This window comes from Macrosteles quadrilineatus, unplaced genomic scaffold, assembly GCF_028750875.1.
Source record: "Macrosteles quadrilineatus isolate MER2022 unplaced genomic scaffold, UCM_ALF_1.0 Scaffold_9__3_contigs__length_116548681, whole genome shotgun sequence".
NCBI classification, from domain to species: Eukaryota; Metazoa; Arthropoda; class Insecta; order Hemiptera; family Cicadellidae; genus Macrosteles; species Macrosteles quadrilineatus.
In genome coordinates, this window is record NW_026542602.1 from 9,687,823 (window position 1) to 9,703,527 (window position 15,705).

At 33.0% G+C, this 15,705-nt stretch overlaps 1 protein-coding gene across 1 annotated transcript; it reads right to left on the reverse strand.

Moving 5' to 3' along the window:
* Positions 1-247: 247 nt before the first annotated feature.
* LOC129002362 (uncharacterized) lies at positions 248-2,942 on the reverse strand. Its single transcript, XM_054430105.1, has 2 exons — positions 2,798-2,942; positions 248-1,020 (listed from the first exon to the last, which is right to left on the reverse strand). The coding sequence occupies exons 1-2, from the start codon at positions 2,940-2,942 to the stop codon at positions 311-313; spliced, it is 855 nt and encodes a 284-aa protein (XP_054286080.1). The 3' UTR covers positions 248-310.
* Positions 2,943-15,705: the final 12,763 nt, after the last annotated feature.

Sequence of the window (15,705 nt, forward strand, 5' to 3'; positions counted from 1 at the left end):
GTGGTGGCTAAAGAAAAAGAAAAGAAGGAAGTATTGGGTTCACCCGTTGATCAGGGATGGTCAACACAGTACTTACGTAGTAGCTCGTCTATTGTGCAGTGATCCTGTCAAATTTAAGGATTATTTTAGAATGTCGAAGCCTCTTTTTGAACGTTTGGTGGAATTAGTTAGCCCAGTAATAACGAAGAAGGACACCAACTGGAGGTTAGCTCTCAGTGCTGAGGAAAAAATAACAATAACACTGAGGTAAGTCAAAACCCTTTAATCATTGTCAAATTTATCGCATTAAACATAAAACAAAAACAGTTAGTTATTCTAAGGGTTTATTAAGAAAAGGTGCCAGTTCAGTATACAGTCGATCATTTCCTTCATCAATGTAGTTTTGACGAGGTAGAACCGGAAGCGGATTGGATAGTGATTGTCCAGACTCCACCGACCATGACTGTGGACTGACCGATGGTGGCTGATATGTCCATGCTGGTTCATCAATCTGATCAATCAAATTAAGAACATCCCTCCGAAATTTCTTGAATTGAGGTACAGTCATGTCTTCCACATCTGGGAGTATACTCAATAAAAACTGTTTTCTAGGATTCTCACTAACGACTTTTTTTTTTGAATTTATGTAATCCAATACTACTTCATCAGCATTTACTGGCTTGACTGTCTTTTTTGGGGGGTGGTGAGGCGTGGTTTTCTTTTTTCCAATTGTACAGGAACTTCCTGCCTCAATTCCTTTGTTGGTCTCTTCTATACCTTCCTCAGCTGGTTCCTCTAGTAAAGGTAGAACATCGTCAACACGTTCTTCCTCGGCTGCTGATGAGTCGGCCGCCGTGGGTGGTAGAGACGGTAGGTTACTAGGCTGATCGATTCCTTTTGCAGTCACGTACGGTTTGAGGAACATCATAGCTTGTAGAAGAGGCCATGGTTTCTTTTTGGCCTTGGCACCAGACGGGGGTAATTTAAGATTCCTCGTAAATACAATTCTCATGTTCCTCCAACTGTCTTTGCATTCCTTCACTGAAACAAAACATTAAATTAATTAAATGATTCCATTGACAAACTTAATTTTAACACAGAGGATACGCGTCCGGTAACCAGACGTGGATTAGGCGTCCGGTAGTGACGTCACCGGGTTGTGGGGTCCCGGAACCAACCGGAACGCCATTACCACAACGATACGCTATTCGGCCAGCGTTGTTCGTGGTGTAGTGGATAGAGTGCTCGGCTGATAACCATGAGGTCCTTGGATCGAAACCTACCGGTTTCTTTAACTTTTTGTCCCAGATTTTGCTTTGAATGTAATTCCTTCTTAACTGTACATCTTTTGTTAGAATTTTTGGTATTTGTAATTTTATGTTATCAAGAGAATTGAGCCTTCATTTGAATTTTTTCATTATCAGCAAGTTTGGTTGGTTAGGTTAGGTTATGACAGTAACTGCCGGACGCCTAATCCAGGTCCGGTTACCGGACGCGTATCCTCTGCGTAATTTTAATTACATTATTTAAATAATTTGTCAATCAACTGTAAATAACGAATTAAATATCATTAAATTTAATTAATAGGTATAATTAATTAATGTTATTTTAATTACATTAATTAAATCTATTAATTAAATTTAATGGCATTTAATTAGTTATTTACAGTTGATTGACAAATTATTTAATTAATGTAATTAAAATTACATGAATTAAATCTATTAATAAAATTAGTTATTTACAGTTCTAATTTGAACTTTTTTTTAGGTACCTTGCTACTGGTAACTCGTTCAAATGTTTGGCCCAATATTTCATGAGAGGAGAACGAACTATTGGTGTGGTTGTAGAGGAGACTACAAAGGCAATATGGAGTTGTTTACAACCACTGTACATGCCCGTTCCTGACGAAAATATGTGGAAGTGCATAGCAAATCGCTACCTAGAACTTTGGAGTTTGCCGAACTGCATCGGTTCAATAGATGGGAAACATGTCAGAGTCCAAAAGTTTAAACATGCAGGATCATCTTATTATAATTATAAGGGTTATCACTCAGTTCAAATTATGGCTTGTGCTGATGCAGATGGCTGTTTTACAACCATTGATGTGGGAGATCTAGGACGAAACAGTGATGGGGGTGTGTTCCGTACTTCACGTTTAGGTCGATGGTTGGATCGAGATGAGTTGAATGTACCACAACCACATCCTCTACCTTTTGACGCTAATGAGGCTCCCTTCCCATATTTCTTTGTTGCCGACGCAGCATTTCCTCTTAAAAAGTACCTTATGAAGCCGTACCCTAGAGCTGCTTTGACAGACGAACAACGAATTTGCAATTTTCGATTGACTTTAGGTCGCAAGACAGTAGAGTGCGCTTTTGGAATGCTCAGGTCAAAGTTCCGTATATTTGATGTCCCTATTGGTTGTTCTGAGAAAGTGGTAAAGCCTATAGTTGCAAGTGCCTGTGTTTTGCACAATTACATCCGGAAATCGGAAGGTGTTGCATATCAACGTTCCTTACCAGAATTTAAGGGAAGTGATGATCCAAATGTATGTCACCGTATCGTGGATAAAAACTTAAAAACAGCAAAGGCTATGAGGAATTATCTTAAGGCATATTTCTTGATTCCAGGCATAGCAATTCAACCACAATGGGAGTTAACTGATGAAAACAGTGATTAGGTACAGACCATAGTGTTGTTGGATATAAGTATGTACAAGGGCTAAACTGCTTTATCTAACAATGTATCTATCACTTAAAGTTAGCATATTGTCTATCGTTTTGTACTTATTGAAATATATAATAAATATAATAAATACCTGATGAGTTCAATTCTTGTGCCACTTTCTCCCAAGCTCTTTGTACTTTATCCCTGTTGCTGTACTCCTTTAGATGGAAATCATATAAGCAGGGATGGTTTTCTACAGCTTCTGCTAACTTCCCTTGAAAACAGATGTCTGCCATACTAAAAAACTTCACACGCGTATTGTGGTTAGCACCAAAACTTTATTTAATTTTACGTCGTAGTTAATAAAACCACTAGAAACGTGAAACTGAAGCCTATACGAAATCTGTTTTTTGGATTTCGTGTATACCAGTTGCAAGAAACCAATGAAATTACAGTTTCATGCAACGCAGTGTGCACTGTCCTGTGTTAAACTAATCCATCCGTTGCAAGCAACTAAAGTTTCTCGTTTCACGAAACCGGTTTCATGTAACGGGTTTCTCCAGTGTGCACCCTGCCTTACAGTACAGTTATCCCACCCCAGAATATGTGAGCTCACATTATCTCGCCCGATAATGCCGTTATACTTCGCTTTGCCTACCTAATACCAATTTATATGCGTATAACCACTATGTAACAATAATGCTCTGTACAGTTACATAAAAATATTTTTAGGTATGTTTACTTTGTCAGCTAATACAAAACTGTTTTCATATTTTGTATTTTCAATGATAATCTTCCTTGCACGTCATTGGTTTTAATTTTTGGTCTATTCTTAAATTAGATTTTAAGTAAACAAGTTTTCTTTTTGCTAAATTAAGTTATAATAAGTTTTACGTATTCCTAATACAATAATAGTGGGTTTTAATACATAAATTGTGGTGCTAAGAAATTGTAAAAATAAATTTAAATAGTTACTGATTTTAATATATAGTTTGTGACTCATTGTTGCTTTGGCATTTATTTGACATTTAGCTTAATGTTCCATTTAAGCATGAAACACAACAAATAATATGAAAGAAGAACGGCCGTTTGCAGGATTTCGATACCCTAAACTGTGTATAGTTTTTGGATCGTGATTTGTTTTAAGTTTATTTTCGATTTAATATAACAGTCAGTTGAGTGTGGTATTAAATCAGTAAGCTCTGCTAATTTACAAGCTATAATTATGGTTTTTGAGTAGTTTTGTGAGGTATATATTCTTAATAATACGTCGTCAATAAGGTTTTTTAACATATAATCATTGACTATAAATATTATAGCAATTTAACCATAAAAACTGGACAGTTTAGCATAGGTTAACTCTCTTATAATTCTTACTTTTAATTATAAAACACTTTTAGTAAGTGAAACATATCAACAAAGTTTTACTTTTGGTGCGAGAAAACTCCTGTGAAAGTTAGAGGAAAGTTGTAATTTACAAGTCAAACCATGAAATTGTAAACTCAGCTGAGGGTGTTAAAATAAATGTTGTTTTAGTCAAATCTCTGCCCCTCAGTTTATTTACACTAAGTCAGTTACAGTTAGTAACTTTAGACGTAATGAATCTTCCATTAGTTTTTTATTCGGATGAATATCCATGGGTTCGAACGAGTAGTAGAATTTAATGAAATTATTTATTACCTTTAAATATAAAAATTATATCAAGATAGTATTCACAATTAAGACATTCTATAACCGTAAGCTTAACAATAATTAATTTATAATACAACTACCTGTAGGAAGAAAGGTTGCAAATTTTAGTACATTTACAATCATAAAATCTTCTATAGACTATTTATATAATAATATATTGGGAGCTAAGAAGATAAAATTACTTACTAAAGAAAGAGTTGTTTGCTAAAAGTGTTATTGTTGTTTACCTGTATTATTTAACTGTATGTATAACTTGTTTTTAACCTGTAAGTACATTAACAACCGTTGAACATATGAATTGCAACGAATCAAAAAGAATTATAGACAAAAGATTTTATATAAAAAAAATAGCCCCAAAGCTTTGTTTCAAGGAAATTAATTCTACTTCCTGCAACTTACATTAAATTTACGTTGTACGTCTACATACATATAACATGAGTTTTTTTTTTCAAACCGTTCCAAGAAAAGAACTGTATGACAAAAATGTAATTTTAAACCTAATTGACTAAAACTGAACCATTTATACACATGTTATACCTAACATCTCCCTATCATATTTTTTAGAATATTTGCCACAATAGCGGTTGCAGAGAAGAAAGGCATCGGAAATTGAAAACACAACTCAGAGAACATGTTTTATGCATCAGTATTCGTATATCGTAAACACTCGTCAGTAAGTGATCATGTAAAGCTAGTTTTTTTTTCTTTTATTTTTTTAAATTAATTTCACTGTACTTAGAAAATCAATCCATGAGAATAAGAACTTTATGTTTTACGTTTAAAATGTTTTTACAAACAAATGTGCAACTATATAAGAGTCAAAATATATTCATATATATTTATTATATACAAGGAATTTATTTAGTTTCATTACTAAATATTAGGGTATAGGAAACTATTCGAATATAAGTACATCGCTTTTTACACCTTCTGGAAGAGATCAAAGAGGTAAGAACATTGTTCATTATTTAGAAAAGTAATGTGTGCATTATGTTTGTAAAATAATATTTGAATGATATTAATAAAATAATTTGTAAGAATCGTACAATAGTCTGTTTACGGTTAATAATAGAAAACTCCTACATCAAATAGTTTATGTAATATTTTAACATAATTTAGTAAATAAATGTATCTCGGATTCTACAGGACGGTTATTTTATGAGGTATTTCCTGAAAATATTAAAATTTATATACCTACAAGATATAGACTACACAAAACAGTTTCCTTAGGTTTTCCTCCTTTCTTTATTCTTTTCTCGTCTCATAACCTCAATTTGAATACCAAACTCGCACGATAGGTAGGGGTCGCTAAAATATGTAAATTTAATTTTTGATCAGAATGAAGGAACTTGAGGAACATCCACCTTCAAAAAAGCGTGTATGTTTTAAGCATAAAATACCAATTCGGTCATAAAATCTAATAAATAATTAAGTCATTACTAGGTAAGCAAAAAATAAATGGTCATAGGAATATCTCATATAAAAGGCAGTTACTCGAAATTTTTTTATATTTTTATACGTTTTATAAATTATTACGACATACTTATGATTTGTCATGTAAGATATTTTCTCTCAGAGCTTACATTGCATAGTTACTCATGGATTTGTTATTAAAATGAAAATGAAAAGTGAAAACTGTTATTGTTTATTTTGTTCATATAAGCTAAGCTAAAATAAACAAAACAGAATACAGTAATACAAACAAATAATCACACCTGATTTTAATAAGGCAATAAATTGAATGAAAAACATACAAATAAGTACCGCTGAGATATTTTTTACATTAGGTATATGGAAAGTTTCTTTTAGAAAGGAATTACGACCTTAAAGGGCAATTGATGAAATACTGGATAGTTTTGCGCAAGGTTTCTCGTCATACGAACATTTTAAGTATATGGTTTATGGGGGGGGGGGGGGTGGTGACTTGTATTTTTCTCAAAAGGTCATGGGTACTTTGGGATTTATATAAAGGGATAATATTTAATAGTAGAAAAATCCTACTCTACTAAATTAATGTGTATGTGTGTAACATTGTGTCTGTGTGCGTCGTATACATACAAAGTGTCCCATAAAACGTTGCCTTTTAATTCTTATACATATGACCGGACTACAGTCTATGAAACCCTACACCCGAGTCTTATTTTATTCTGAATAATCAGAAGAAAATGTTTATACTAATGTTTTTTGCAACAGTGGAGTTTCAAGTTTCTGGCGCCTTCGATGCTTCTGGTATAATAATGTGTATATTAATTCAAAAACAGCATCCACCCCTTTACATGTGTGCTGACACAGCTGGTTTTTATTTTTGGTTTCCATGGAAATAATTGATTGTAAATAAACTAATACTAAAGAAAGAAAGTTGATACAATTTTAACTCTTTATTTATTCTACATTTATTAACTTAAAACTTAATTCAAAGCAGGAAAACCAAACATAACTAAACTAATCCACGGATTCACTATATGGTAGCAGAGCGTGGTTTCCTGCTTTAACTTTTTACAACTTTCTAAACTTAACTTCTTTACTCAAACCTTTTACAACTTTAACTTACAACTTTGAACTTCACCTTCAAGAATAACCAAAAATGTCTTCAAGATGGGAACTTCGGTTGAAATCTGCCTTACTGCAACTGAAGACTTATATAAAGGATACAACTACTCTATTGGACACCACGGAATTCACGGAGCTACAACTTGAAACAAGATTACAAACTTTGACTAGCTTTGTGGAGAGCGTGGTGGACATTCAAGAACGACTGGACTCCGAACCTATAACTGATTATGGACCAACGGGTGAGATCTTCACAGAGGATGAACTTACTAATACCTTGATGGACTACGACGAGGTCGAAGCTCAAATCTCAATAATATTAGATAGGTCCCGAGCTGCTCATCAACAGACAACTGAACCTGGATCATCTTTACCGTCAACCATTCCAAATTACTGCGTTCAACTTCCAATATGGATTTTACCAATTCCCGATCACAGCCTCAATACTAGTGATGACAAAGATGTCGGATCTAAATCACTTGAAAATGACGTAGTTGAAGCCGAGTCGCTGACAATTGCTGAGGATAAATCATTACCTCATGAAAGCTCAAGTTCTATTCATCAGGAATTGATAGATGACAACGAGGAAACAACACAGATAAGTTCTATAAATTGTGTGACTTTCAATCTGATACCAGCAGGTGAAGAGGAAGTAGATGTGGTACCAGAAATCATCACTTCAAATGGTTCAAGCAACAACGTCTCACTGGAAGAACAAGCCATGACCTCAGTCAACTCTGTCTATGGTCAGCTGCTTGTGATAGGTTCCTCACAGAATCGAAGCAATACTGTACTTCTATATCCCCAAAATGAGAAAATCCCTATCGAATCTGTCAGAGCTACCTCCTCTTCTCACTGTCGGCCTTTCGATGACAGACGAATACGAGGCACTCACAAGAAGAAGGACAGCTTGAGAAGAGACAAGATCAACTTGTGGATCATGAAACTCAGAGAATTAATCCCAGCGTGTTACCAAGACTTGGGAAAATGCAGATATAAAGCCAATGAAGAGTTTCACTACATACTCTATCGTCCAGTAAAGAAAAAAGGGGCCCAGAACAACTAGATGTGGGAGTGTTGCTAAAGCAATATCTATAAGAGCAGCTGAGTTTTATTTTCTTTGGTAGAAGTATAGGGAACTTGCAATATTCTTCAAGGTCTGCATTTGAGATCCTACCCTTACATCTGATAAGTCCATTCATATCAACGAATAGGCCAAGTTGATTCTGCAATCTATCATACCTACCATCTCTTATATTACTTAGTGTTTCACTAAAACAAGTGTTTTGAACATGTTTGATCCACGATAAACGAGCATCTTTGAGTTCTTCAGATGTAGGAATAACATGATTTGGTTGTTTATTCCGTCTGCATCCACTTATAAACCTTTTACAAAAAACTGTTGTCAAAATCAGTTTCGAAAGTAATGAAAACCTTTGTATATCTATGCCAAAAGGACTACTAGTTTCACTCACGTCTTCGGTCTTTGTAGTCAAGGTGACGACGTTTTCTTCAATAGTTTCAACCATATCGTCTTCAGTTAATGGCTTGTTCAAATCAGAAGACCAATCCGGCCACAAGTCTTGACTACAAGACAGCCATTGTGGACCTGACCACCATTCATTGCAGTGTTTCAGATTATCCACCGTTTTACCTCGAGTCGCCATATCAGCTGGATTTTCGTCAGTAGGAACATATCTAAATTGCGTCTCGGTGTTGGTTTTGATCTCCATTACTCTTCTCTCCACAAACTTAGGAAGCAGCTTTGTTGTGCTAATCCAACGTAACACGCATTGTGAATCAGTCCACAGTATCTTATTTACAACAGGAAATTTTAAGGATTCTTCCACAAAACGTAATGCTCTTGTTCCAATCAACATTCCTAAAAGTTCGAGTCTTGGAAGGGTAATTTTCGGCTTTGACTTTGGAGTTAAATGGCTTTTACAAAACATGAGAGTCACTTTGACAGTCTCCTTACTAATTAATTTGATATACACAGCACACGAATATACATCCTTTGATGCATCCGTAAAACAATGGAGCTCTACATGATCTGCTCGTAATCCTGCGAATCGAGGAATAGAAACTTCAGTTACTTTAATAATATCATCACATATAATATTCCATTCCCTACATTTAGGCTCATCTAGTAATTCGTCCCAATCCAAATTGTCTTCCCACAACTGTTTGAGAAAGATTTTAGCCTTCAGTGTTACAGGGGATAATAACCCTAAGGGATCAAAAACGGATGATATAGTACTTAAAACTTGTCTTTTTGAAATAGGTTTGTTTCTGTCATTGTTAACAGGTTTTATGTGAAGATTGTCAAGATTGGTGTTCCATCTTAATCCAAGAACATTAACATCAGTAGGATTCTCAGTTGTAGGTTTTTCCATTGGTATTTGTGTCATTAGTGTCTTTGAGTTTGAAGACCAACATCTAAGGTTCATGTTAATATCAGAGAACAAACTAGAAGCAGTTGTAAATAGTGTTGTGGCCTCTTGATCTGTGTCACATCCGGTAACCACATTATCAACATAAAATGAAGACTTCAACCTTTCATTAAGATTATCAAGTTCACAATTTGACAAATGATGAAAAACAGTAGCACTGAGTAAAAATGGACTGGATATGATTCCAAACGGAACCCTACAAAATCGATACTCCTCAATATTATCCTTAGTAGGTGCTGACAAAGGATCTTTGAGCCACAGAAATCTAGTTACATCTCTATCTGGAGTTTGAAGATTTATTTGAAGGAATGCCTTCTCAATATCAGCAATAATTCCAATAGCATTCATTCTAAAACGTAAAAGTAAACTACATAGGTTTTCCAAAATTACAGGTCCACGGTAAAGACAATCATTAAGACTATTGTTGCCTTTTCTGGTTTTTGCTGACGCGTCATACACTATCCTAAGTTTAGTTGAGGTTTTCGACTCAGTGATAATAGGGTGATGAGGTATATAGTGAAGGACTCCATCGTTTCTGTCTGAAAAACTCACTCGTTCGATTATACCGTCTTTCAATTGGGTTTGAATTACCGAGTCGTATTCACATAGAAGGTTATGTTTGTCTGAAAGTCTATCTGTTAAAGATTTCAAACGACCCAAAAAAAAAAATTTACTTACATCCCAGAGTTTGCACCTTGGATGGGAGGAATGTACGAGAGGTTGATATCTTTGATAAAGAGATGTTTAAGAAAGAGTATTGGTTCAGTTACTCTGACTAAATCACAACTCGACACTGTGATGATTGAAATAGAAGCTGTTGTCAACTCAAGACCACTAGTTTATGTATCTTCCTCAGATCAAAGTTTGACTGACTTTATTATAACTCCTGGCCACTTCCTTAACTTCCATGGAAAAAATGGTTTTGTAAATAGTTTGAATGAATGTCAAGAAAACGACATGGAGTTTATTTCTAAAGTGACTGAATCGGACTTATTAAAGATGTGGAAAAAGGGAACCAACAACTTAAATAGCTTTTGGAAGATTTGGAAGAAAGACTATCTGTTGAGTTTAAGGGAGAGAACTCAACATAATATCAAACAAGGAAGAATTCTGTCAACCCAACATCCACAAGTTGGTGATGTAGTTCATGTTCACGACACATTACCCAGAGGGACATGGTGACTTGGGAAAATAGAAGTCCTTAACGTCAGTGCTGATGGAAACGTAAGAAGTGCCAAATTAAAGTTAGGATCTGGGAAATACATCACCAGACCTATTAACTTGTTGTATCCCATTGAAGTCTCTGACGTGAATTCCGGAAAGAAAAAAGGGGCCCAGAACAACTAACTAATGATGTGGGAGTGTGCTGACACAGCTGGTTTTTATTTTTGGTTTCCATGGAAATAATTGATTGTAAATAAACTAATACTAAAGAAAGAAAGTTGATACAATTTTAACTCTTTATTTATTCTACATTTATTAACTTAAAACTTAATTTAAAGCAGGAAAACCAAACATAACTAAACTAATCCACGGATTCACTATAACATGTGAGGTATTCATTTTCTTTCATAACTCAATATTTTCTAAATTAGTCTTGAGTTCTCATTGTACAGTTGTAGTGTATTTAATTTATAATGTTACTCACAGTTTTGCTAGCTCCTACTTTAATGTCCTTATATTTAAATTTTATTATCCTTTTTGTATTCAATAATGCAAGTACTTTTATATTTTGTTGTATTTCTGTTGACGGAACAACTTCAAAAGTCAAGGTCAAAGTATAAGTTTCAAAGTGGGGGAAATTTGAAACTATAATTTACTTAAAGGGAAGAAAATAACAAACCTTAACTCATAAAGTATGTCTTTAATACTGTTTCAATTAAATAAATATCTACAATAAATATAATTTTTTTAAATAGTTAGATAGTTTGTATTGTTACTAGTCTGTCCCTTGCTACCTGTGCGGTCGGTCATCTTTTGTTCGAACAGGCCTGTTTTTTAAATGTTTAATTGTTTTATGTATTTATTCGTGTTCGTACTGTGTTTATCTTCTGACGATGTTAAAAACTGATCAACTCTACACTATGTACCTGAAGCTGACGATGGTGTTTTAACACCGAAACATGTCCTGAATAGACATATTTTATTGAGCTGTGACGGGAATTACGTAAGTAATTTAGTCTTACATTAGATAATTTGTATTGTTAAAGAATAAAATTATCTTTTATAAACTGAGCCAAATTCTTTGATCCATCTTAATTTACTACAAATTCAATATAAAAGTTTAGAATTCTGTGACGATCAATTTGAATAATCCAATACTCCGCGGCAAGCGGGAATTCCCCTCCAAGATATTCTGAATGATATGCAAAGTGAAATTTGAGAAGCCGATGATTATACCCATTATCGTCTCGTTTTCTTGTCCCCAAGGATTATTACTTTGTCATTATCATTCATATTGGATATAAGTACTGTACAAAACAAAACAAAATATTAATTATATTTCTTACACTGCTCTCAAAGCTACATTGTTTTAACGTTTTCAGCAGTATATTCATGGAAAATCGATTTGTTTACCTTATCTTTACCCGGTCATAAACTACTGTACAGTTTCGGATGTGACACAGAAAATATATTTTAAGCTTAGACCTAGCTTATCCACGGTTTGGCTGTATGATCTGATATTACTCTTTTTATTACACAATGGTATCCGAGGTTAATTATGTATGTATTTTGTACTCTCTTTTAAGTGGAATCTACCGGAATAATCAAACCAAATCTTTACTTGACCGTAACATAGGAACTTAGAAGTGTTATACATCTAATGGTGGTTTTGATATTTTTAACTCAAGGCTTATCATAGTATGTGAATATTACACTACATGGAACTAAATAATAATAATAATATGTGTAATATCTAAGATCTGTTAAGTTCTGTCGTTTTAAAAACTAACGTTGAGTTGATACTGCAATTTAATGAGAAGTGAGCTAGTGGTTATAGCGCTAGACTTCGGCCCCTGAGGTCCCGGGTTCAAATCCCCCCCAAATCACCGATGGGTTTTATATAAGTGAGAGTCAAGCCTCAAGTAATGTGAAAAACAATCCCGGGCTCTAGTCTAGCGGCCTAAAAAAATACTACAATAGTCCCTATACGAGTAAAATCATTAATCGTATACTATTTGTCAATAAAAATTCAAACATATTGTGACTATTAATTGTATGGTAAAATAAATAGATTATATGGTCTGGTATTTACAGACGACCCTTTCGAAAATTATTTTATTTTTATTTTTCAATTTCGTTGTAAAGCGTGGACGCGGAACATTTTTCCTACGTAATGCAATTTTACTAAAACACAGGCAAAAGCCATAGTAAGCTCTTGAAGCTCTCCATTGCTTATTTTTCCCGTTTTGTTGTGTGGCTAAGCCTTTGCATTCCACTAAATATTTTCAAATATATATTTTACCTTCTTACCTTGGATTTGTAGTCTTGCATTCCAAAGGATACATTCCAAGTTTTGTGCATATATATTTTTCAAATTGTAATTAGAGGCTACATATTTGTTCTATATAGGGCACCTTCCACTATCGAATATAAAAAGTATGTTATTCATTTTAAATTTAAATAAACATGACCAACCAAATGTAAATGGGTGCAAACAATCAAGCGTAGATATTATTGTTCTAAAAAAATATACAGCTAGATTCCCTTATAGTTTGTTTGAAAAATGAAAACATGATTAAAAACAGGTATGTTTTTAGTAATTATAACTAGAACATTGTTTATTTAGTATTCATTTTTAAATTGTGTAAAACAATATTCACAGAATTTCTTTGGCTATTCTGAAGTTAGTTTTCATGTCTTGTAAAATCTTACATAGGAGTGTACTGTTAGAATATCCTTAAAACAACTACAGCAAACTATTAATTATTTTTTTTACGATTGTGGTTTGCTTTTTGAGGAAGATGCCACCCTTATAGGAATTTGCGGAGAAGTGGGGGTTCACTGAAAGAGGGGTTAAAATCTATGAATAATACATGGAGGAAAAGAGGACTTTCCATAAGTAAAAAATCAACAAAATAGCATTCAAAACTAAATAGGAACGTTAAACAGCAAATATTAAAAAATCTTAATACTTTATCATACTTTAAAAATCGTATTATAACTAAATGGTTAATAGCCACGATATAAAAATGATTAACATATGTTTTCAGTAAAGCCTCTTATTCATTTTCATTTCAGTTAATGGTATTACCTGATAAACTATTTTCCGTGTTACTTAACAAAATTATAAAGCTCTGATTTTTCGCATACTCTTTTAAACTCTCGCACTCACGATTAATCGGACATTCTAGTTTAACTCGATCATACGAAAGACCTTTTAAAAGATTAGTGAGTCATGGCTTTTAAACCAAACTGTGGCATGAATTTAACAGCTTTTATTACAAAATGTCCTTAAAATTTAGTTAAATCAAACAGAGAAGATATAGATTTATTTGAACAAAAATGTTTGGAACAATAAAAAGCCACTAAAGGATTTCATATTAAGTTTATAATCATTGGTTTTAATATTTTAGGAGGTCAGAGACAAACGTACTATATTTGGTTATGGATTGAAACACTAGTAAATAAAAATAGAGTCTGTTCTACTGAGTATAGTTCTACTGGTTCTACTAAGTGTGCACTTTTTACGTGAAACACTAAAAACCGAAAATACTCATGGGCTTTAAGTCTATTTTGACATAATAACTTAATTTGGTTATCTTCAACGATGGATACATAACACAATACTGCGTATCAATTTAAAGCTATTTAAAGTTTTTTTTTACCTTTCATCATAAAGATTCTTTAATTTATAGTTACAAAAATGGAAAAAAATACTTTACGAATATTTAAGAAGTTTATCGAAAACATAAGCATCAATGCGATTTTGTAAAGCCAGCCACATACATTTAGCCACATTCTTTTTAATTTTCCACGATTCAAAATACAAGTTATAACTGTTGAAAATTAACTTGTTTAATACAACATTCAATGGATCTTAAGTAGTAGTTTTCCGCGATCACATGAACGGTACTCGAAGTGATAGTAAAAATATCAAGATTATAAATCTTTGTCATTTTTATTTTTATTGAATTATAGTACAACTCTAAATACTATTCGATGACAGTTTGCACCTAATTGAATTAATTTATGTTAAGTCATAGAAGGCACGGTTATACATAAAACAATATGTCCTCAGCTGGTTTCTCATTTTGATGTAAATAAAATGTTTATATTTTTTTGACTAGTTAAGGAAAAAAAACTCCACCAATTTGTAACTTAGCGTTTACAAACAATACGGCAAAGCAAAGTAAAAACCCTTTCTACATGACAAAATTAAATTACGATAAAATAACTATTCAACTATATTATACATTGAATGGTTCTAAAATGGAATGGGTTTAACAATATCAGAAGTTTAAGTACAAAGAGTATTTCGTTGTTCTCATCCTAACAAAAAATTTACCACAAACGTAATACTTGTCAACCACTAAACGTCTTATTAAAAAGTTAATTTCTTTAATAACAAAAAATATATATATTTCACAGTAGGCTAATTCAATTTTATTAAATCCAAGAGGAATAAACGGTATCAGCATTCTGACACATACTTTCTCCCATAAGTTTGTCAAAAACCTTTATCATATGTAAGTGGTGAGAGTAAATATACGGAAATGGGATTTGTACAATTTTGTTCAGAATTTAAAGGACTATAACATGCTAAATTTTTATCAAAATCGTTCGGGCCATTTTTGGGAAAATCCGATTTTTCTGTTATTTTATGGGGGTTTTATGGGAAAATGACATAATTTACAATAACTTTTGAACCGTAATTTTTACAGAAATGGGATTTGTACCATTTTGTTCAGAATATAAAAGACTATAACATACTAAATTTTTATCAAAATCGTTCGGGCCGTTTTTGGGAAAATCCTATTTTTCCGTTATTTTATGGGGTTTTATGGGAAAATTCCGATTAAAAATAATATTTTTTTTAATGAAAAAAACTACGAAAACTTTAAGGACCATAACATACTATGTTAAAATAAAACCGGATTTTTTTCTAAAATCCTATTTTTTGTTATTTTATGGGGTTTTTATGGGAAAATAACATAATTTACCATAACTTTTGAACCGTAATTTTTACAGAAATGGGATTTGTACCAAATCGTTCAGAATTTAAAGGGCTACAACATACTAAACTTTTATCAAAATCGTTCGGGCCATTTTCGAGAAAATTTGATTTTTCCGGTTTTTATGGGTTTTTATGGGAAAATCCCCATTAAAAATAAAAATTTCAAAAAATGAAAAAAACGCCTGG